The following is a 21,521-nucleotide window of genomic DNA, read 5'->3' on the forward strand; positions in this document are numbered from 1 at the left end:
AAATGTCAGCATACCCAAAGTGTTGATGAATATTTAATAGAACTTTATTAAACCACATATAGAGCTGTATAAAAACATAATCCATTGACAGACTTTAAGGAAATCCAACAACTAGAACACACACTTTTGCCATTTCATTCTTTTCTTTTGGGTCCTAATTTCTCTCCTTTTCATTTTACCTTTGTGTTCAAACCAGCATTCAGAAGTGACCTTTTGAGATAAATAAGGGGCTGATTGTTTTTAAGAGTTTTTATGACCCAGGATGCAGCCATCTATCAGGGTGAATGTGCCATGGTGCTTGAGAACATTCCCTGTTGGGTGGAATGTTCTGTGTCAGTTGCAGTTGGTTAATGGTGCCATGGAGTTCTTCCATAGCCTTGCTCACTTCCTGTGTGCTAATTCTATTACCGATAGAGGAACAGGTAGAGTTCCCAGCTTGACTGTGCATTAGTGTTTCTCCTTTGGTTTTGCTTTCTCTCTTTTGAAGCTGTTTGCAGCAACATACACATGTAGGATTGTGTCTTCTTAGTGAACTGGACCTTTTGTGAGAAATTTGTCTGATGGTAATATAGTCGTTTCCAGCTTTAAGTAGTGGAAGTATTTAGATATATTTTTCCAGGCTTTACTTTTAACCTGCCTGCATCATTTGAATTGAGTTTCTTAGAGACAGCATATAAAAACGTTCTGTTTCTTTCCCTGGGTTTTTTCTGGTGTGTGTTGACCACTTTCACTTAATGTAATTATTGATGTTTGGATTTAGTTCTACCTTATTTTCTGCTTTTTACCTCTATTTTTTGTTCTTTTTCCCCTTTACTGCCTTGTTTTAGGTTACATGAACATTTTTAAATATTCCATTCTGACATGTCCATTATGATTCTGACCATTACCTCTTTGTGTAGGTTTTCTACTGGTTGCTCTAGAATGCAAGGTTTTTCATTTTTAAGTATCTGAGAATGAGCTTTTTCTTTTTTCAGTGACTATATTCTCCCCTGTTGCCAGCTTCTCATATAAATACTGTAAATGCTCTCCTTTCGGTAGCTCAGCTTCTGGTGTGGAGGGAATTTCAAAATCAGAGGAGCTCTGGGAATCTGCATTGGTGCTTTTTTCCTGAGGTATGTGTTTCCCACTGCTTAGAGTGGTTATTTCTCCAACACTAGGAGCCATATTTGCATCTTGATTTCTGCTTTTCAAGTCAGAATAAGTATCCTTTGGGCAAAGTACATTTTGTTCCATCTGAGAGGCAGGAATATTCTCTTTGATTCTTGGTCTATAGCTACCTTTGTTCAAGAAGGTAATATCCCCACTGTTTCTCTCTTGGGATGATAACAAAACAGTGTCCGATTGGCTGTCCCAGCCTTGACTCCCTTGTTCGGATATGTGTGTTGACTGAGAAGAATTCTGGGAAGAGATGTGAGTTGACTCTCCATCAGAGTCACTAAAAATCTTTGGCGACTGAGAGCCCCCTGCCTCTGTGGAAGAAGGGAGGTTTTCCAAACTGTCATCTGTGATTTCATCCTTTCTTTTAAAGAACACTTCCCACTGTGGTACTTCTACATCAGCCTTTTGCTGGTGATGTGTGAGAGCACCCAGGTCTTCTTGAGATGAAGCTGCGGTTTGTAATTCTTCTTCACCTTCGCTGTTGGATTCTTCACATTCTATAAAGTTTGCCAAAGGAAAGGTGTGCATACTCTCTTTGTACCCTGTGCTTTGTCTCTCTTGTTCAGGCTGGCTTGGGGAAGCTGCAGTCATCAGATACACGTCAGGGTGAAGAGTTAGCTGGTATGGAACCTTGTGCCTTCGCGGTAACGGCACAGGATCATCAAAGAGGTCATCTTCCTCCTCTGTGGGGAAAAACACAACAGATGTATGGGAAACACAGAATGCAAAGGGAATCAATTTGTGCTTTTAATTTAAAATCCAATTTGTAGCATGTAGCTGTAGTTTCAATTGGTGGAGCTGCAAATAACGTGTCCCTCTTCTAAGAAAAAGGCCCCTTATTCTTAGCGTAATCTGAACAATTTACCACCCTTCAACTAATGCCGGACTTTAAGGTTGAGAATATTGATCTGTGTTCCCCAAATAAGGCCACAATGCCTGTAACAGTGTTTCTTAAACTTGGCTGAACATTAGCATCATCTGGAAAGCTTTTTTTTAAAAAAAAATACAGCTTTCTATCCCATTCCAGATCTACTGAATCCCTAAAGGTGGGACCCAGTAATTTAATTTTCACTTTAAGTTCTGTATGTGATTCTGTTCATCAGCCAGGTTTGCAAACTGTATGCTCTGCAAAAAGTAGATCATGAGTTGGCTGATTTAATAAAAAGTCATTTTCTAGTTTTTACTGATATCTACTTGGTACATGTCATGGGCTGTGTCCTCCAAAGTTCCTAATTTGAAGCGCTGGCCCCAATGTCATGGTATTTGGAGACGGGATATAAGATGGGATTAGTATCTTTGTAAGAAGAGGAAGACCAACTTCTCACTTTCCTTCTTCATGCATGGACAGCCTGTGGAAAGGCTCCTGAGTGTGTACTGAGGAGAGACTGTCTGCAACCCCGGAAGTGGGCCCTTTCCAAGAACCAAATCTGCTGGCAGGCTGACCTTGGACATCCCAGTCTCCAGAACTGTGCAAAATGTCTTGCTAAGTCACCCAGCCTCTAGTATTTGTCATAGCAGCCTGAGTCGGCTAAGTGCACACTGCTGGGTGACAGATACTTGAGGGGAATGCGGATTAGATCAACTTCAACTAAATGTGCCAAATGGGGTTTACTTTGAATAAGGCACATTTAGTGTCATGAACAAAGTCAACAAATGTACTTTTTTTTTAAAGCATGTTGCATTAGCAATATAATGAGCCCAATTCACTTACTTTCTTTACTTATTTTTATTTTTTAGTGAGCAAGGAGGGAGAGGGGCCAAAGGAGAGAAAGGGAATCAGGCTCCCTGCTCAGCCCAGAGCCCCACATGGAGCTCAGTCCCACAAAGCGTGAGATCACGTCCTGAGCCAAAATCAGGAGTCGGATGCCCAATCGAGTGAGGCACCAAAGGTACCCCTCCACTTAAAATTTAAAGTCAGGAAACCTTACTTGGAGAGTGAAATTACCATAAATTGAGAAGGCTTTAACGGGGGAAAACAAGTATTTTCTTGGTCTTTAATGGCACCTGAGAAGGAGATTAAATGCTCATGAGACAGTCTATGGCAACTTAATTGTTCTAGTATTGTCTTATAACTACCCACCTAAAAAGATAAGTGTTCCCAGTGATACAAGGATGTAGCTAAACACTACATTTTTAAGAGCTGGTTTTTAAAAAATGGACCACAGAGTAGTCCTGCTCCCATGGATCATCTTGCTCCCATGTTCCGAAGGAGACAGGTCTGGAGAAGACGGGTCAACATACACTAGGTCAAAACCAGATCAGTATGGTTCCTGGCTCTGTGTAATTCTTAAGCAACTATTGCTCTCCTTTTCTGAAAGACTTAAAGTGACTAAGATGTCTAGTACTGTATTTGGAATCAGCCTGATCTCTAAGATAGGGGGCTTCATTTCAACATACAGATTATAGATCTGTTTTAGCCAAAGTTAACTTTTTAGGAAATATTTTTGTATCCTAAGTTTAACAGTATCACGGTGTGTTTCAGCTGTAAGATAATCTGTACATTTTTCCCATCAATCCATCTGTATGTATTGAAAAACAAGTTTCTATACTATACTATCAAGTTAATTCTGACACAATGATTTCTCTGTGAAATCGGAAAGGTATAGAACACTAAGAAGTGTTAAAATCCTTAGCAGTATTTATACAAGCTGATAAACACACTTAAACCCAATGTTAAAAAGGACAAATGTTATAATTCACAGATAGTATCTGTGTCTGTATAACTTGGTATAACCATATTGGAGAACTGGACATCATCTCGCAAGCACCTTAATTTCTACAATTTAACCCAATGAGAAGTGTGAAACAGATTTATGTACAATGTTGTTCATCACAATATTTGTAAAAGTTAAAAATAGGTTGTTAACCTAAGCGTACAAAGATCCGATACATCATTATATAGCCATAATGCAAAGTATGCAGCTGTTAAATTGTTTTTGAACAATAACAAAAATTTCCCAATGAAAAGTTTTTCAGGGGCGCCTGGGTGGCTCAGTCGGTTGGGCGTCCAACTTCGGCTCAGGTCACAGTCTCACAGTTCGTGATTCGAGCCCCTTGTCGGGCTCTGTGCTGACAGCTCAGAGCCTGGAGCCTGCTTCAGATTCTGTGTCTCCCTCTCTCTGGCCCTCCCCCACTCAAGCTCTGTTTCACTCTCTCTCTCTAAATAAACATTAAAAAAAAAAAAAAAAAGTTTATTTCAGCCTGTGTGCATCTATCTGCTCTTACAGAAGGTGGTAGACAGCCCTTGCGTAAGCTGCCCTGGTCCCGACTTCAGGACTGCTGTCCACCTCTTTTTAAACACATAAAAAAAATTTTTTTTGAGAGTGCAAACAGGGGAGGGAAAGAGAGGTGGGGGGTGGGGGGCAGGGGGTGAGACAGAGACTCCCAAGCAGGCTCCATGCTGACAGAGAGCCCGATGCAGGGCTCAAACTCAAACCCTGAGATCATGACCTGAGCCAAAGTCAGGTGCTTAACAGATTGAGCCCCCCAGGTGCCCCATTTTTAAGCATTTTTAATGTCCCTCTGAGTTCTGTAGATATTTATATATATGAAGGAGGGGGAGGAAATACATTAAAACACTATTCAAAGTAACTTAGAGTTGTGAGGTTCTATATAACTATTTTCTCAATTAGCTGCCATGGGTAGCTGCTAATTTATAAGAACAAAAACTGATTTTATAAAACTGGTCTAGGGGAATAATAGTAATAGCTGATAACTACTAAATTATGTAAAGATTTAAAAAATAGCACGAAGCGCTTTATTGAAATGCTTTTCAAAGAGGCTGACAAGGACTCCTGGGTTTGCCCCAAGATTTGAAAGTAAAGAAACTGGAAAAACTGGTCAGCACACTAGAAAGCACCGCAGACCTTAAAGCACTCAGGATGGAATTCCAAAGTCAGTGACACATGTGGACTGAAACGAACATGGCCCCAGTGGCTTACAAAATACATCTGCAAACACCTACTAGAGGGACTGATGCCAAAGAGTTGCCCAGAGACCTAGACCTGTACAAATAAAAGCTATAAAAATTACTATATTAACAAGGAATAAAAACACTAAGGAAGCAACAAGGAACAAAAGGAAAAAAGCTAAAACAATAAAATGGAAAAACAAACATCAATTTGAAAACTCAAACTAGTGGCCCAATCAAAAAAAAAATACATATTCAACAAAAATGTGTCATCTGGGTAGGTGCATAAAGGGACAAAATGTTAAGCTAAAAATGATTTTGTTTTCAGCCAAGAAAGAATAGCAGGAACTACGTTTTACCTCCAACTAAAAAACCAGACAAAATATAGCAAAGGCTCTCAAGAAAGTAGACCTCAGCCAGTGAAGGACAATGACACCTGAGCGTGGGAAACAAATGACGTGAGTTCTAAGACTGCCCCGGTTCACTTGGTGACTGTTTCCAGGCAGGAAGGGTACACCCAGATAGAGCCCATGGGCACTTTAGTCGAGGAGGTGACTGGGAGTCAGGAAGCCAAGGTGGTTGGAGTCTACAGAGCAGAGGCCCGGAGAGGCCCTCTAGCATTCGGCAGACTGATCGGTGCATCCTACTGAGGTAACCACTTGAGGCCAGGGTGCCTGTTCCCAACAGCCAGAGTGGAACCCCTCGATTCACAGGGTGTCTGTAAGGGTACTAAAAGGGCCTTGCCTTAGGAGTGGGGAGAGTTCATTCCAGACTAAATGCTGCGCTGCTCCTAACTAACAAAGATAAAAAGCAAGACAAAAGGATCAAACTGTTCCAAGCTTCCAAGTCAGTTAACTACATGCCAGAACAAAGTGCATGAATATTTTTAGAAATCCAAAATTATGCAGAACCTAACAAGGTAAACTTCAGAAAATATGGCATCCAACAAAATATTACCAGACAAGCAGAAAGGGGAGAAAATACAGTCAATAAGAAAAAAGCCAAAATCCTGAAATGATCAAGAAAACATGGGAATAAATCTTCATGATCTTGGATTGAGCAATAGTTTCTTAGGACAGCAAAAGTTCATGCAGCAAGACAAAAATGAAATAAATTGGACTTAACCAAAACTTAAATTTTCACACTTCAACAGACGCCATCAAGAAAGTGAAGACAAGGTGTAGACTGGAAAAGAATATGTGCAAATCCTATCTGACAAAGGGATATACCCAGAGGATATAAAGAAATCTTACAATGTAATAAGACCAATAATCCAATTTAAAAATGGACAAAAGATGTGAAATGGACATTTCAGCCAAGAGCATCAAAGCACATGACTTAAGCTGAAATCAGTAGTGAAATGCAAATCAAAACTACAAGAGATGCAACTTTATATCCACTAGAATGGCTATAATTGAAAAGTACGAGCTACAATGCAGAGAAATTGGAATCCTTATAGATGGTGGGAGCAAAAAGTGTGTTCAGTTTGGAAAATAATTTCTCCTTGTTAAAAAAATACTAAAACAGATTTATTGTGTGTATGTTACAGAATAAATGTGCTTGCCCCCAAATTCCTGTGTTGAAACCCTAACTCCCAGTGTGGTTATATTTGGAAATGGGGACTCTAAGGAAGTAATTAAAGTAAGTTCATAGGGATGGGTCCCTGATCCAATAGGATTAGTGTCCTTATAAGCGACATCAGAGAGCCCTCTCCCCCTACCGCCCTCTGCCTCCAGCACATGCCTTTCCCCAGGAAAAGCATGTCAGCACACAGCACCAGGACAGTGGCCAATAAGTCAAGCAAGAGAAGAGGCCTCAGAATGAAACCCACTTTGCCAGCACGTTGATCTTGGACTTCTAGCCTCCTGAATTATGAGAAATGTCTGTTATTTAAGACACCCAGTTTGAGGTATTTGTTATGGCAGCTCAGGCAGACTGAGACCACCCTCCCCACACTCACCATAACCTAGAAATTCTACTCCCATGTTATTTACCCCAAATAAAATAAATCATATGTCCACACAAAGACGTGTCTGCAAATATTCAAAGCAGCATCATTTATAACTAAAAAAGCAGAAACAACCCAAATGTCCATCAACTGGTGGATGGATAAATAAAATGTGACCAAAAAAAAAAAAAAGTAATGATACATACTATAAGACAGATGGGCTCTGGAAACATGCTAAGAAGCCAGGCAGAGAAGACCAAATGTTGTATGGTTCCATTTACCTGAAATGTCCAGAAGAGACAAATCTATAGATTTAGTGGTTGCCTAAAGCGGGAGGTAGTAATGCGGAGTAACTTGAAATGGGCAGTTTCTTTTTGGAGTAATGGAAATGCTCTGAAATTAGTGGCAAATGGCTGCACAAGTCTGCTAGTAATAATCATGGAAGTGTTCACCAAAAAAGAGTGAAATTTATGGTATATAAATTATACTGCAATAAAGCTTTAAAAAACTGGCAGGTTAAAGAAAAAATAAGTATTGTGGGGTTTTTAACGATAAAATGTATGGCAATAATGGCACAGACTGTGAGGAGGAAGTGGGACCAGTGTCTTAAGTTTCTTATACTGTATGACACTAGAATAATATTTGTCCTAACTTTTCACTCTGGTAGGTTAAAGATGTATACTATATACTACTAAAATAGTTACTGCCAGTAACCAACAAGAAATTAAATATAATCTATCGTTACTCCATCCAAAGGAAGGCAGAAAGAAAGAAGAAATGTAGAGGGAACAGCAAGATGGTATATTTAAAGCTGACCATATTAGTAATCTCATTAAGCATAAATGGTCCGACCGAGCACTCCAATAAAAAGACAGAAGTTACCCGATTGGCTATAGAAAACAAGACCCAAAATGCTGCCTATAAGAAACCCATCTTTAAATATAAAGACAAATTAAAAATACAGAGATGGAAAAACATATACTAACTAATCAGAAGAAAGTTTAGTAGCTATATTAACATCTGGTGAAGTATATTTCAAAGGTAGGAATATTACCAGGATTAAGAGTCATTTCCTAAATATAAGAGGACTTAACAATCTTAAACATGTGTGTCCCTGATAGCAGTGCTTCAAACTGATGATGCGAAAAGTGATCGAATTACAAGGAATAACAAACCCACAACTGTAACGGGAGATTTCAACAACTTTCCCTCAATAATTTGCAGGGCAAAGTAGACCAGGGAAATGAGCAAGAATATGGAAGATTTGAACATTATCAGCTAACTTGACCTAACCGATATTTGTACACCACTCCACCCAACAGCAGTATATATAGTTCTTTCAAGTACAGTGAAACATTTACCAACACAGACCATTATTCCAGACCACAAACCTCAGTAAAAATCATAACAGCATTTTCTCTAACCCCAAAATTAAATCGGACAACAAAATTATCTCAGGAAAATCCTCCAAAATTCAGAAACTCAGTAACCCATTTATTCTAAATAATCCATGCAAAGAAGAAATCAAAAGAAAAATCAAAATATTTTGAATTGAGTGAAAACACAAGTCAAATCTGTGAGATAACAACTAAAGAGAGAAACTTATAGCACTAAGTGCCTGTGTTAAGGGACAAAAAAAGTCTCAAAGCAATAACCTCAGCTTCCACATTAAGAAATTTAGAAATAAAGAGCAAAATAAACCAAAAGCAAGTAGATGAAAGAAACAAAGATCAGAGTGGAAATCAGTGAAATTGAAAACAACACAACAAAGAAAAAAATCAATGAAACAAAAAGCTGGGTTTTTGAGCTCAGTAAAACTGGCAAACCTCTGACTGATCAAGAAAAACTAAGATACAAATAATGTCAGGAGTGAGACAGTTGGTATCATCAGATTCTACAGATATTAAAAGGATAACAAGGGAGTATTGTGAACAAGTTTGTGCCAAAAAATTCAACTCAGGTGACATGGACAAATTCCTTGAAAGATATAAATTACCAAAGCTTACTCAAGAAAAAATAACCTGAATAGCCCTCGACTTATTAAACAAATTGAATTTGTAGTTAAAAACCTTCCTGCAGAGAAAACTCCTGGCCCAGATGGCTTCATTGGTAAATTCTACCTATCATTTAAGAAAGATATACTGCTAATTCTTTATAAACTGTTGCAGAAAATAAAGTATGAAGAAACAATTCACAACAAGAAGGCCAACAGTATCCAGATACCAAAAGATACCAAAACCACAAAAGATATTGCATGAAAAAGAAAAAACAACTTTAGACCAATATCACTCCTGAACACAGAAGAAAAAAATTCTTAACACAAGTTTAGGAAATCAAGTTGAGCAATAGCTAAAAAGGATAATACATCACAACCAAATGGGGTTTGTTCCAGAAATGCTAGGTTGGTTTAATACTTAAAAATCAATCATTGTAATTCACCATATTAACAGACTGAAATAGCAAAACTGTATGATCATCTCAATAAATGCAGGAAAAATATTTGACAAAATCCAATATCCGTTCCTGATTTTAAAAAGTCTCTGAATACTACTGATAGAATGGACTTCCTCCATGTGATAAGAAACATCAATGAAAAGTTCACAACATCATACTTAAGGGTGAAAAAATGAATGCTTCCCTCTCCCCCAGTCCCCACAAGATTGGGAACTAGGCAGTGACATCAACGTTTGCCACTTCTATTAAATATTATAGTTGAAGTCTAGCTAGTTCAATCAGAATAAGAAATAAAAGCATCCAGACTGTAAAATTATCTATATTCAGACACACTATGATAATCTATGTAGAAATGAAGTAGAATCTACCCAAAAAATCACTAGAACTAGTAAGTGAGGTTAGCAAGGTTGGAAGATACAAGATCAAAATACAAATATCAATTGTATTTCTATATACCAGTAACAAATTGAAATGTGAAAAGGAATATAATGTACAATAGTATCCAAAAAATGAAATATCTGGGGATTAATCTAACAAAAGACATATAAGACCTATACACTGAAAACTATAAAATAATGCTGAGCAAAATCAAAGACTTACATAAATGGAGAGAGATACCATCTTCATGGATCTGAAGACTCAATGTTGTTGTCAGTTCTTCCCAAATTTAATATAATCCCAAACTCTGTCTAGTGGACATTTTTATACAAATAGCAAGCGGACTCTAAAATTCATATGGAAATGTGAAGGACATGGAATAGCCAAAACAACTTTGAAAACTAACAAAATAGTTCAACCACTTGTATCACTTAACTTCAGAATTTATAAAGGTACAATAATCAAGACAGGGCAGTACTGATGTCAAGATAGAACTCATGGAACGAAACAAAAAGTCCAGAAGTAAACCCTCAATATATTGTCAATTGGGGCACCTGGGTGGATCAGTCAGTTGAGTGTCCAACTTCAGCTCAAGTCATGATCTCACAGTCAGTGAGTTTGAGCCCAGCGTCAGGCTTTGTGCTGACAGCTCAGAGGCTGGAGCCTGCTTGGGATTCTGTGTGTCTCTCTCTCTGCCCCTCCCCCACTCACACTCTCTCTTTCTCTCTTTCAAAAATAAGAACATTTAAAAAAATTAAAAATATATTGTCAATTGACTTTCAAGAAAAGGGCAAAGACAATTCAGTAAAGATTAAGTCTTTTCAACAAGTGGTTCTAGAATGTCTGGAATGTCTGTAGGAAAAAAACAAATACCAAAAAACCTTGAATATGTAGTTAGCACCGTATACATAAAAATAACTAGAAAATGGACCACAGACCTAAATGTAAAACCTAAAACTACAAAAACCTCTACCAGATAATAGAGGAGAAAATCATCTTTGTGACCATGAGTCAGGCAAAGAGTTCTTAGTTAGCTACAATACAAAAAAAAAAAAAAAGGTAAACATTAGTAAATTGAACACCATTTAAAATTTCTGCTCTTCAAAAGACTCTGCTAAGAGTCTGATAAAGCATTTACATCCAGAAACTCTCAAAACCCAACCATAAAAAAACAGCAAATTAAAAAAAAATGGATAAAGATTTAAACAGACGCTTCACCAGTGAAAATACACGGATGGCAGATAAGAACATTAAAGATGTTCAACCTCACTAGACATTAGAAAAATACAAATTAAAACCATGAGATATCACTGCACACACATTAGGATATCTAAAATTAGAAAGTCTACCCACACCAAATACTGGCAACAAAGTAGAACAAGAGAACTGGCAAGAATGGAAAATGGTCCAACCACTATGGAAAACAATTTGGCAGTTTCTTAAGGATACAACTACCGTATGACCCACTCCTAGGTATGAAAGCATACATCCATACAAAGATTTGTACTTGAATGTTCATAGTTTTATTTGTAATGACCAAAAACTGCGAACAACCCGAATGTACAAGAGGTGAATGGATCAGCAAACTGGTATATCCACACAGTGGAATACTACCCATCAGTAAAAAAGAAACTACTGATACATCCAACAATATCAATAAATTTCAAAATGTGCTAAGTGAAATGAGCCAGACATATTGTATGATTCTACTTAGTATAAAATTCTAGAAAATGCTAACTAATGTACAGTGATAGATAGCAGATCGGTGGTTGCCTTGGCATGGAAGAGGACAGCAGGGGGTGGGGGACAGCTGGAAGGAATTACCAAGTGCCATAAGGAAACCTGGGGGTAATGGCTATTTTCCTGATCTTAATTATGGTGATGGCTTCTCATATATGCATATGTAAAAGTATCAAATTGGACACCTTAAACATGCAATTTATAGTATATCAATTATACTTTGGTAAAGCTTTAAAAAAAACCCTACAATTAAGTTTACATATGAGAAGGATTATACGATGCCATACATGATAGATACAACATCTAAAAATACAACTGGTTTTCTAGAATCAGTACTGGAATTTGCATCTAAATGTTTTTGATTTGATTCTAAATGAGAGGAAATGCCGAAATGGAGATGGGAAAGACAGGACTGGATTCGAATCCCAGCCCCATCACTTACTTCTGGCTAGGCCTTGGGGGTACTTCCTTCACCTCTAAACTTTAGTTTCCTTGTTAGTAAAAAGTGGGATGATACCCCTTGGGTGGGCTGAAGTTTAGCTGTAGTGTATGTAAAGGACCTAGCACAATACCTGCCATAGACAGTAGTTGTTTAATAAATACAGTCCTGTTACCTAATCTGTTTGGTCATGTATTAGCTACATGGTACAGTAAGTGACTTTCCGCCAAAGCAATGCAAATTCAGAATCCTAACCACAAAATCTGGCTGCCGTAAAGCAGCAGATCTTTATTTGGAATCTCAAGTTCTAAATTCCTCAGAGGTTACCTCTGCTCTTCCCTGGAAAATGAAAGTAGCAATGGAAGAAGGTGACAAAGTACAGAAAATCTGTTCGTATAAGCTCTGCTGGTCAATCTGGTTGGAAATGGCAAAAGTTTCCACTGTCAGCATTTACTAGTATCTTGAAGGAAATCTCCAAGATTAACAGGCCAGCCTGTCCTTATGGCCTATACAAACCACAAGGCCTACTTTCAGAAAGCTGAGAACACCATTCAGTACAGGCACAGTTCTCTCTGTCACCCGTTTTAAACCTGTGAAGGAGATTGGACTCCTGATTTCACAGGCTGGAGAAAGACAAAGCACTTCCTGAGACCATGGGAACAAGTCTGAGTGACAGCAGTCCCAGGCCCACCCCTGCCCAATGCTGCTTTCACCAGGCCAGAATAGCCTTGAAACCCACACCTCTGAATCCAGGGTCATTTTCTTACCTGAGTCTAGGTGAGTTTTTCTAGCTCTCTTCAATTTTCCAAGTGGTTTATACTTTGGCTCAGTACTTTGGGAAGATCGGCATAAAGGCTTTAAGCTGAAACGAATATGAACATTATATTTTTCCTGTTGGGAAAGCTACTGGAATGTAAGCATACTTTATAGAGATTATAAAAACTTGGCCATGGGAAAAATCATATAACTACTTTTAAAAACCAAAGAGCCATGTTTAATAATTAAAAAACCACTTCACTATAATTAAGTGGTAAATATGAGCACTTAAATACAACCTGGTACATAGCTATCTAATTGTAGGATTAAGGGAAAGCAAAACCCATGTATTTGCTCTTGCTTTACAGAAAAGCAGTTCCCTATTCTGCAAGACTATTAAGTACTACAGTGACACCTGGCATTCAGGGTATACAGTATGGCTAGCTGATTACTCTCACCTGTTTAATGGGGTTGACTTATCTCTTACAAAATCTCAAATTTGATCTCTTCACTCTAGAGTTTGGAAGCTAAGGCACAGTGATGATAAAATACAAGAGTGTGTAAATACAGCCTGCCCTTTCTCTTGAGGGCCTCAATGCCAACTGTGCCCTTATGCCAGACTCCCAGCAGCCTTTAGGATTATCTATAACATACCCACTGGAAGAAAGCCATCATGCTCCCAACCAGACACGTATTTACAGCCATCTTATGTCCTGGCCCCTGTTCTCAGACCCGAAACTATCCTCTGCATCCATCGTGTTCAACGACACAAGTTCCACAAGTAGCAATTACTCACATTTCTACAACTTTATCCATAGTTGTGCCTATTGGAATGACATTGGGATACACATTCACAGGACAGATGTAGCTCAAGAAATCTTTAACCTAGAAGAAGGAAAATAAAATGGATCGATTATCTCTGCGGTGAAAAATGTGGGTATTATGGACGCAAACAAAAGGGAGGCCAGGAGAAAGAGCAGAACTTGCTCATGGTGTGGTTCTCACTACTAGCTGCACATGGGGATCACCTGGGGGCCTCTATTAGAGGAGAAAGAAATCTCCAACTCTGAGACCCCATGCCCAAAAGTCCTTTTGATACTCAGCTACAGTGGGGCCTGGGATTCAGGATATTGAAATGTTCTTCAGGTGATTCTGTTCCACAGAAAGGACTAAGAATCACTGACTAATGGAACTCAAAGATTCTCTATTTCTTTAAAGTGCATTAGTTTCCTTGTCTAAGAAAGTCACCCATAATTAACAAATTCCCTTCAAGTAAATTAGAATTAAGTGGAGTATTTAGTACACACACAAAAAAAGCAAGCTCTTCGAATTACATTTCTTTTCTCCAACAAATAAAATAAGAAAATTACATCTTCCAGGATGCTTGATTTGTTGTAATGTTTTTCTCTAGAGGACAACTACATGCAGAAATTTCATGAATACCTTGATTTTCTGCAAAGCTCAGAATGCTCGACAGAGAAACTCTGCCGCTATTCCTCAAAACAACTCTATAACCCACACAAGTTTCAGGTTTGTCATTTATTAGATCTTGGTGACCTTGTGATCTTGGTTAAGTTACCGAAAGTCTCTTAAGTGTTAGGGTCTTCATCTAGAAGTATAAATGAGATAACGCATGTCAAGTGCTTGGCCTGTTACCAAGCTGGCATATATTTAACATTCAATGAAATTATCCATTACAGGGGCGCTTGGGTGGGTCAGTCAGTTGAGTGTCCGACTTCAGCTCAGGTCTTGATCTCGCAGTCTGTGGGTATGAGCCCCGAGTCAGGCTCTGTGCTGACAGCTCAGAGCCTGGAGCCTGCTTCCTATTCTGTGTCTCCTTCTGCCTCTGCCCCTCCCCAGCTTGTGCTCTGTCTCTGTCTGTCTCTCAAAAACATATGAACATTAAAAAAAAAAACATACAAAACTCTGAAAGCACATTAAAAAAAATTATCCATTAAAACAATTATAATAACACAAAGGTTTTTTATTCCCTTCTGCAAATGGGGAGACTGAGTTCTAAGTAATAATTAGAACCCAACTTTTTTTTTTATTTAAAAAATTTTAATGTTTATTTTTGAGAGAGAGAGAGAAAGAGAGAGCTGGGGTGGGGCAGAGAGAGAGGGAGACACAGAATCCAAAGCAGGCTCCAGGCTCTGAGCTGTCAGCACATACCCATAACCATGAGATCGTGACCTAAGCTGAAGTCAGACACTTAGCTGACTGAGCCACTCAGGCACCCCAGAACAACTTTTTCAAATAAAGAACCAAATCAAACGAGGTAGGAATCTAGGAATTATCAATAACTCCGTATTAAAATAAAGTGGCTACCTTACTGAAAACAGGAGAGGAAAACAAGACCCATTCATTCTTCAGATAGATTTCATAAGCAAATTCTCCTGCACTTTCAGAGCAGGCATGCAAACAGAAACTATTATTTACCGGCCCACAACTTTTACGATTTGTATAATTAATTCAAAGCTGAGGCCAGCAGAAATCTGAGGCTTGTCAAGGCAACAGGGATAAAGAAAGTAATGTCAACCTATACCAGAAATGATTCGCTTCTACTTAGAAATGAAGTGGTCACAGGAGACAAGAGACACCCACTAGAGAGCCACCGTTTGTCACCTGTACAAGCTGATGTCGTCACATCAGATGCCTGCCTTAAAACCATTCACAAACACAGTCCATTCTCATCACCTGCAGGGGTTATGTTCTCGAGGTCTAGAATTAGCAAACACTAGGGGCACCTGGGTGGCTCAATTGGTTAAGCATCCAACTTCCGCTCAGGTCACGATCTCCCAGTTCATGGGTTTGAGCCCCACATTGGGCTCTGTGCTGACAGTGCAGAGCCTGCTTGGGATTCTCCCCCTGTCTCTCTGCCTCTCTCTCTCCCTCCCCCCTTTCTCTCTCAAAATAAATAAACTTAAAAAACATTAGAATTAGCAAACACTGAACCACACTCCTGAGGAAAAGAAAAGGTTCCAGTGGACCTCTGGTCACAGTGTCTCTGTGAGCCCATCAGTGTATCACCTTGTTTTCTGTGGGTTTCTGTTTAAAGACACCTACTTAATTCGTACTGTTGATTCATTACTATTGAACTCATACCCAACAGCACCATAACTTCTGTCTGTAAAAGCTTATCAAACACACGTATTTTCTCCATAAGGCCCACCCTTGCCTCTGTGCATGCTTAGGAACGCTACACAGTACCCCAGCCTCGCACTTAGGGGCTGCTCTAAACAGGAAGTCCCCAGCAGAAAGCACAGAAGTGTGTTCAACACAGCGCTAAACCGACTGCAAAAGGACACCTGTTAGCCCTGAGCTGAGCGGAGAGGGTAAGTACCACCCAATTCCGAAATTGGGAATATGCATGTCGTTAACCCCTTTCCCACCATTCTGCTAGGCATGTCTGCAAACAGCCATGCAGTGCTGTGACTATTATTTTGGGGTCACAAATTTTAGTGAACAGGTGAACCTGGAAATAATCCACAAATAAGGAGAATCAGCTGTATTTAGACAACAAAACTGACAGGAAATGATCCTTAAATCTATTTATGTTTATAAATCTAATTCAGCATGATATATACTTAGGATATAGGCTTATGAATAGAGTTTTCGGGAAAGCAGGTCTCCCCACCGCAGAGCTCAAAGCCACCCTCCGCTGTGTGTGATCACTGGTGCTGACCCAGGGGGAGTGGGGAGGGGCAAGGGCGTTCAGCCACTTCGTGTCTGCTTACACACCAGGGAAATATCTCCTTATTGGAACGTAATTGCATCAAATCCCAGGAAAGCTTATGCTTCCCAACTTGGGTGCTAACTACACCGAAGGAGTGAAAGGGGCCAGATGTAGCCCTGAGTGAGAAGTAAGGCCTACACTCTTCACCAACGAGACACCTGCCCCGTGGCTGAGACAGCAAGGATACCAGCCACTGAAGGATGGACAGGAAGGGACCCCGATGCTGAGCCCGATGCCAACCAAAGACAGATCCCCAGGAGGGGACTCTGACAACATGAGATTTCAGGATAAAATGGGGGAAGAACACATTAACTAAAATCTATCATCACAGTGAATTCCTTTCCAAGCTGCTCTTGGATAACCTATTTGCACCTGAAAGGTAAGGTCAGATATTTCATAGACGCCCCTGTGATGTTTTGATAATATGCTAGTCATTTAGAGTACTATGGCTGACTTGATAAGAATGCCACTACCTGGAGCTCTGGAAGAATCCACCTGTTCAAATCATTAACACATCCACGGCTCACTGCTGCAGTGCTGTAACCACATATCCCAAATACAAAAGTAATAGTTACCAGGGAAATCAATTTTTTTAAAATTTCTTTTTTACATTTATTTATTTTTTGAGAGACAGAGAGAGACAGAGCACAAGTTGGGGAGGGGCAGAGAGAGAAGGAGACACAGAATCCGAAGCAGGCTCCAGGCTCCGAGCTGTCAGCCCAGAGCCTGACACGGGGCTCGAGCCCACAAACCGTGAAATCATGACTCGAGCCAAAGTCGGAGCTTAACCAACTGAGCCACCGAGGAGCCCCCAGGGAAATCAATTTTTAAGTGCTGCAATGGTCAAACTAAAATTATGTGTGACTTAAAGTGTCAAAGTCTGCTTTTATATACCTTTTTTTTCCTGACACATACACAAAATTACTAAAACTCAGCACTTAGAAGATGCTAGCATTTACTTTGGAAGTGCGTGAGGAGTTTGCAAATAAATCACACGTATCAACTTCTACTGTAGTAGGTCAATTTCCTATATAAAGAGGATCCTAACAAAACCATTTAATAGGCCTTCTTCAACTGAGTCATTCTAATACAGTATACATCCTTCTTAAGGACGAGGTTTTTATCTCAGTCACTTTGATTCTTCCCCAATTGCTGAATGTTCAGGACTATTTTTTAAATAGCTTTCCAGCGCAAATTTTAGAAGAGACCAAAACTCTGGACAGCACCTTAAGGCCACCCATGATGGTTTTATCTATAGTGCTCCTTCGGATAAGCTTTATAGATCCTCTTAAAAAAATAATAAAATTTTAAAATTAAAAAGGATTTATGATCCTCTCATGACGACTGAAAACAACAATTGAAGTGGGGAAGTTAAAATACATGCAGGAAGCAAGACAGGAAGAAAACCTTAATCATACGAATTCTTCTGTGTTTAGGCTAAAAACAGGTGCTAATAGCAATTTCCTTTGTGCTTGGTAAACACAGCTCATCTACGGAGATATCTTCCCTAAATTTCCTTCAGAAAAGCCACAACAAATCTTAAGCAACAGAAAAAGATCCCTCTGGCAGCCAAGGGGTTAGACTGCTGCCATCCAACATGAATGCCACCGAAGTAGTTGGCAATGGGGTTCTGAAGATGTGGGATCCTCTTACCTCACTGTAGGAAGAGTGAAAAGAAAAACAAGCTCTGTATGAACTCTCTCCAGTCCTAAAAGGAAAGGAAAACACAAAATTTAGAGGTCTTTTATCAAAACTAAGCTACGTTTTAAATTTCATGCCTTCCCATCTTCCGCTATTCCGGTATGAAATCACCCTATAATCAAGGGTTTCTCCCTGGGACAAGAGGGACCTCTTTCCAGAAACATAAAGATTTGTGGACATTGTGAATACCCAATATTAAGGAAGTGTTGCTACAATATGCTGATCATTATGCCCCTCAGCTCCACCAAGGGCTTCTAGTTCCCCACAATGTCAGCTCACTCCCAAGTGAGGCCAAACAAGATGCCTTCACTCTCGAGCCACCCACTGGAGCAGACCTCAGGAAATTTAGACAGGAGACAGGTTTTGGAAGCAGAACCTCTTTAGCGTTTAAATTTCAGAAGTTATTTTCCGCAATTATAATACATCCCCCTCTTTGGGTTAGGCTAGTTTTGCATTTAAACTAAAATAAAGCACATAATTTGCCTCAAAAGCAAGGTTTCTCTCAAAAGACCTATGATATTGCTTTCTTACCTCACAATTACATTTGTTTTTCTGGTCCTTTCTCCAAACCACATAGTGGATGGCTTAATGCTGATTGTGTGGAGTGGAATTGTATTTTTGGAAATATTTCCACAGGGTAATTTATTCCAATGAAAATATTCTTCTGCCTAAAAAGATTTCAAAAACCGAAAAACAGTTCCACGTTTTCAACAAATCTGTTTCTGGGCAGGGTCTCAAAAACAAATGCTGTGATAAGTTTACAGACATGAAATAAAAAAGCAGACATGAGGAGATAATCAGATAATTCCAAATTTAGAAACATTCTGCGGAACTGGCCTGGACTCTTCAAAAATGTCAATGTCCTGAAAGAAAAACAAAATGTGGGAGATTTGATCTACACTTGAGACTAATGAGGCCACAGTAACCACAACACACATTGTGACCTTCACCAGGGGTGCCCGGCTCCCCCTCCATACACTAAAAACAGGACACTACTATACAACTGGGGGAACTGTGAATACAGGCTACTGATCATCCAATTTTTTCAAAATACAGTTAGAGAATAAAGGAAAAAAAAAAAGCTGAAAGACAATGGGACTATTTTCCCAAAGACATCACGTTTAGACAGGGGTCCTGCAAAACCATTAGCACTCAGTGCAGACCAAATGTCATCAAGGGCCCTTGGTGCGTGTGCTGAGGAGGAGGAGGGCTGCAGGGGTGCACCAGGGCTCTGCGAGCCGTGAGCAGTACTCCTGAGTCGTGAGCAGTACTCCCGAGGCCGTGTGACCTAAGAACGAAGCCGCTAGAAGGAGTGTTTCAAGGCAGGTAGCCATGCGGGAAGTGGCAGGAGTGACCGTTGCCAATTTAGCTACTTCATGGGATGCAAGAAAACTCAGAGCAAAGAGAAATATGCCAATTTACAGGGCTTGTAAGGACCAGAGGCTACAAGTCCAACAGAAAAGGGACAAATAAGGGGCATCTGGGTGGCTCAGTCAGTCAAGTGCCTGATTGCTGATTTCAGCTCAAGTCATGATCTCATGGTTCGTGAGTCTGAGCCCCGCATCGGGCTCTGCTCTGACAATGTGGAGTCTCTCCTCTCAATCTCGCTCCCCTGTGCACTCTCAAAAAATAAATAAATAAACTTTAAAAAAAAAAAAAGGGACAAAATAGTTGCTATTCTGTATGTACATGACTTTGATCCATCCGTAAATTCAATGAGTATGTGTGTGTGTGTGTGTGTGTGTAGACACACAAACAAAAGAATGAAACTGATGACTCGAGTTATAATATGCAGCTTACCAATTATCAAAATAATCTCTTACCTTGTAGCTATCCTACAGTGGTCTGAAGTAGAATATTCCATGCTGTAGATAAGAATTCTTTCTTTTTTTTTTACATTATGCTTTACTTTAGGGCTGATCAAGTTTACGTTAGGTTTTCGGGTGACGGAGCCAATGTTACTACCACAATGAGTACTTAAGTATATAAATGCAGTGTTTACTAAAATAAAAATTATTCAGCATCTGAATGCTCAGATATTTGAAATCTTAGGGGAAAATTATGATGATGCAAACCCCAGCTTCTGAAGATCATGATTTAATATTTGCGATGCTGAATGACTATATAAAATGAAATGAAACAAAATGTTGAGGGCAAATCTAAAATTTAATACCTGACATTTAATAATAGAAGGGCTTTTAATAAATGAAGGGAGTTCTAGGGTGGCATTCAAAAATAAATAACAAAAATGGGAATGCATGCTGGTGCAGCCACTCTGGAAAACAGTTTGGAGGTTCCTCAAAAAACTAAAAATAGAACTACCCTACAACCCAGCAATTGCACTACTAGGCATTTATCCATGGATACAGGTGTGCTGTTTCATAGGGACATATGCACCCCCTTGTTTATGGCAGCACTATCGACAATAGCCAAAGTATGGAAACTACGTGGAACTGGAGGGTATTATGCTAGGTGAAATTAGTCAGAGACAGATAAAAATCATATGACTTCACTCCTATGAGGACTTTAAGAGACAAAACAGATGAGCATAAGGGAAGGGAAACAAAAATAATATCAAAACAGGGAGGGGGACAAAACAGAAGAGACTCATGAATATGGAGAACAAACTGAGGGTTACAGGAGGGATTGTGGGAGGGGGGATGGGCTAAATGGTTAAGGGGCACTAAGGAATCTACTCCTGAAATCATTGTTGCACTATATGCTAATTTGGATGTAAATTTTAAAAAATAAAAAAATTTAAAAAATAACAAAAATAAATAACAAATGAGTTGCAAAGACCTAGAAATGCTCATTTGAAATTGGACTAGTAAGAGATAAAACTATTTCAAAATCTGAAGCAAAGTTATATCTAGCTATTTATCTCAAATGAGTAGAAGAAAAGTAGTTTACAAATGTGCACATAGGTCCTGAGTCTCAAACATATATCGTAATGGATTATAAATGTTTTCTTAAACCATAAGCACTAACATTAATTTCATGATAAATACATTAGTCACTACATAACTCATTACAAATAAATATGTATCAAATGTATATGGATATATTTCATTAAGAACCCTGGGGGTCTGGGGGCGCCCAGGTGGCTTAGTTGGTTAAGCGTCTGACTTCAGCTCAGGTCATGATCTCACAGTTTGTGAGTTCGAGCCCCGCATCAGGCTCTGTGCTGACAGCTCGGAGCCTGGAGCCTGCTTCAGATTCTGTGTCTCCCTCTCTGTCTGCCCCTCTCCTGCTCCCACTCTCTCTCTCTCTCTCTCTCTCTCTCAAAAATAAATAAACATTA

The 21,521-nt window shown here is 39.3% G+C and overlaps 1 protein-coding gene across 8 annotated transcripts in view; it reads right to left on the reverse strand.

Moving 5' to 3' along the window:
- Positions 1 to 20: 20 nt before the first annotated feature.
- The window catches only part of DCLRE1C (DNA cross-link repair 1C), a 93,375-nt gene continuing 71,874 nt past the window's right edge, over positions 21 to 21,521 (reverse strand). For all 8 annotated transcript variants that reach the window (XM_047866544.1, XM_047866547.1, XM_047866548.1 and 5 more), the window contains 5 exons: positions 18,752 to 18,888; positions 18,173 to 18,227; positions 13,580 to 13,668; positions 12,795 to 12,889; positions 21 to 1,841 (listed from right to left, as the gene is read on the reverse strand). In XM_047866544.1, coding sequence (XP_047722500.1) covers positions 940 to 1,841; positions 12,795 to 12,889; positions 13,580 to 13,668; positions 18,173 to 18,227; positions 18,752 to 18,888 — 1,278 coding nt within the window. In that variant the 3' untranslated portion in view covers positions 21 to 939. The remainder of the gene's footprint in view (positions 1,842 to 12,794; positions 12,890 to 13,579; positions 13,669 to 18,172; positions 18,228 to 18,751; positions 18,889 to 21,521) is intronic.

This window comes from Prionailurus viverrinus, chromosome B4 (assembly GCF_022837055.1).
Source record: "Prionailurus viverrinus isolate Anna chromosome B4, UM_Priviv_1.0, whole genome shotgun sequence".
NCBI lineage: Eukaryota > Metazoa > Chordata > Mammalia > Carnivora > Felidae > Prionailurus > Prionailurus viverrinus.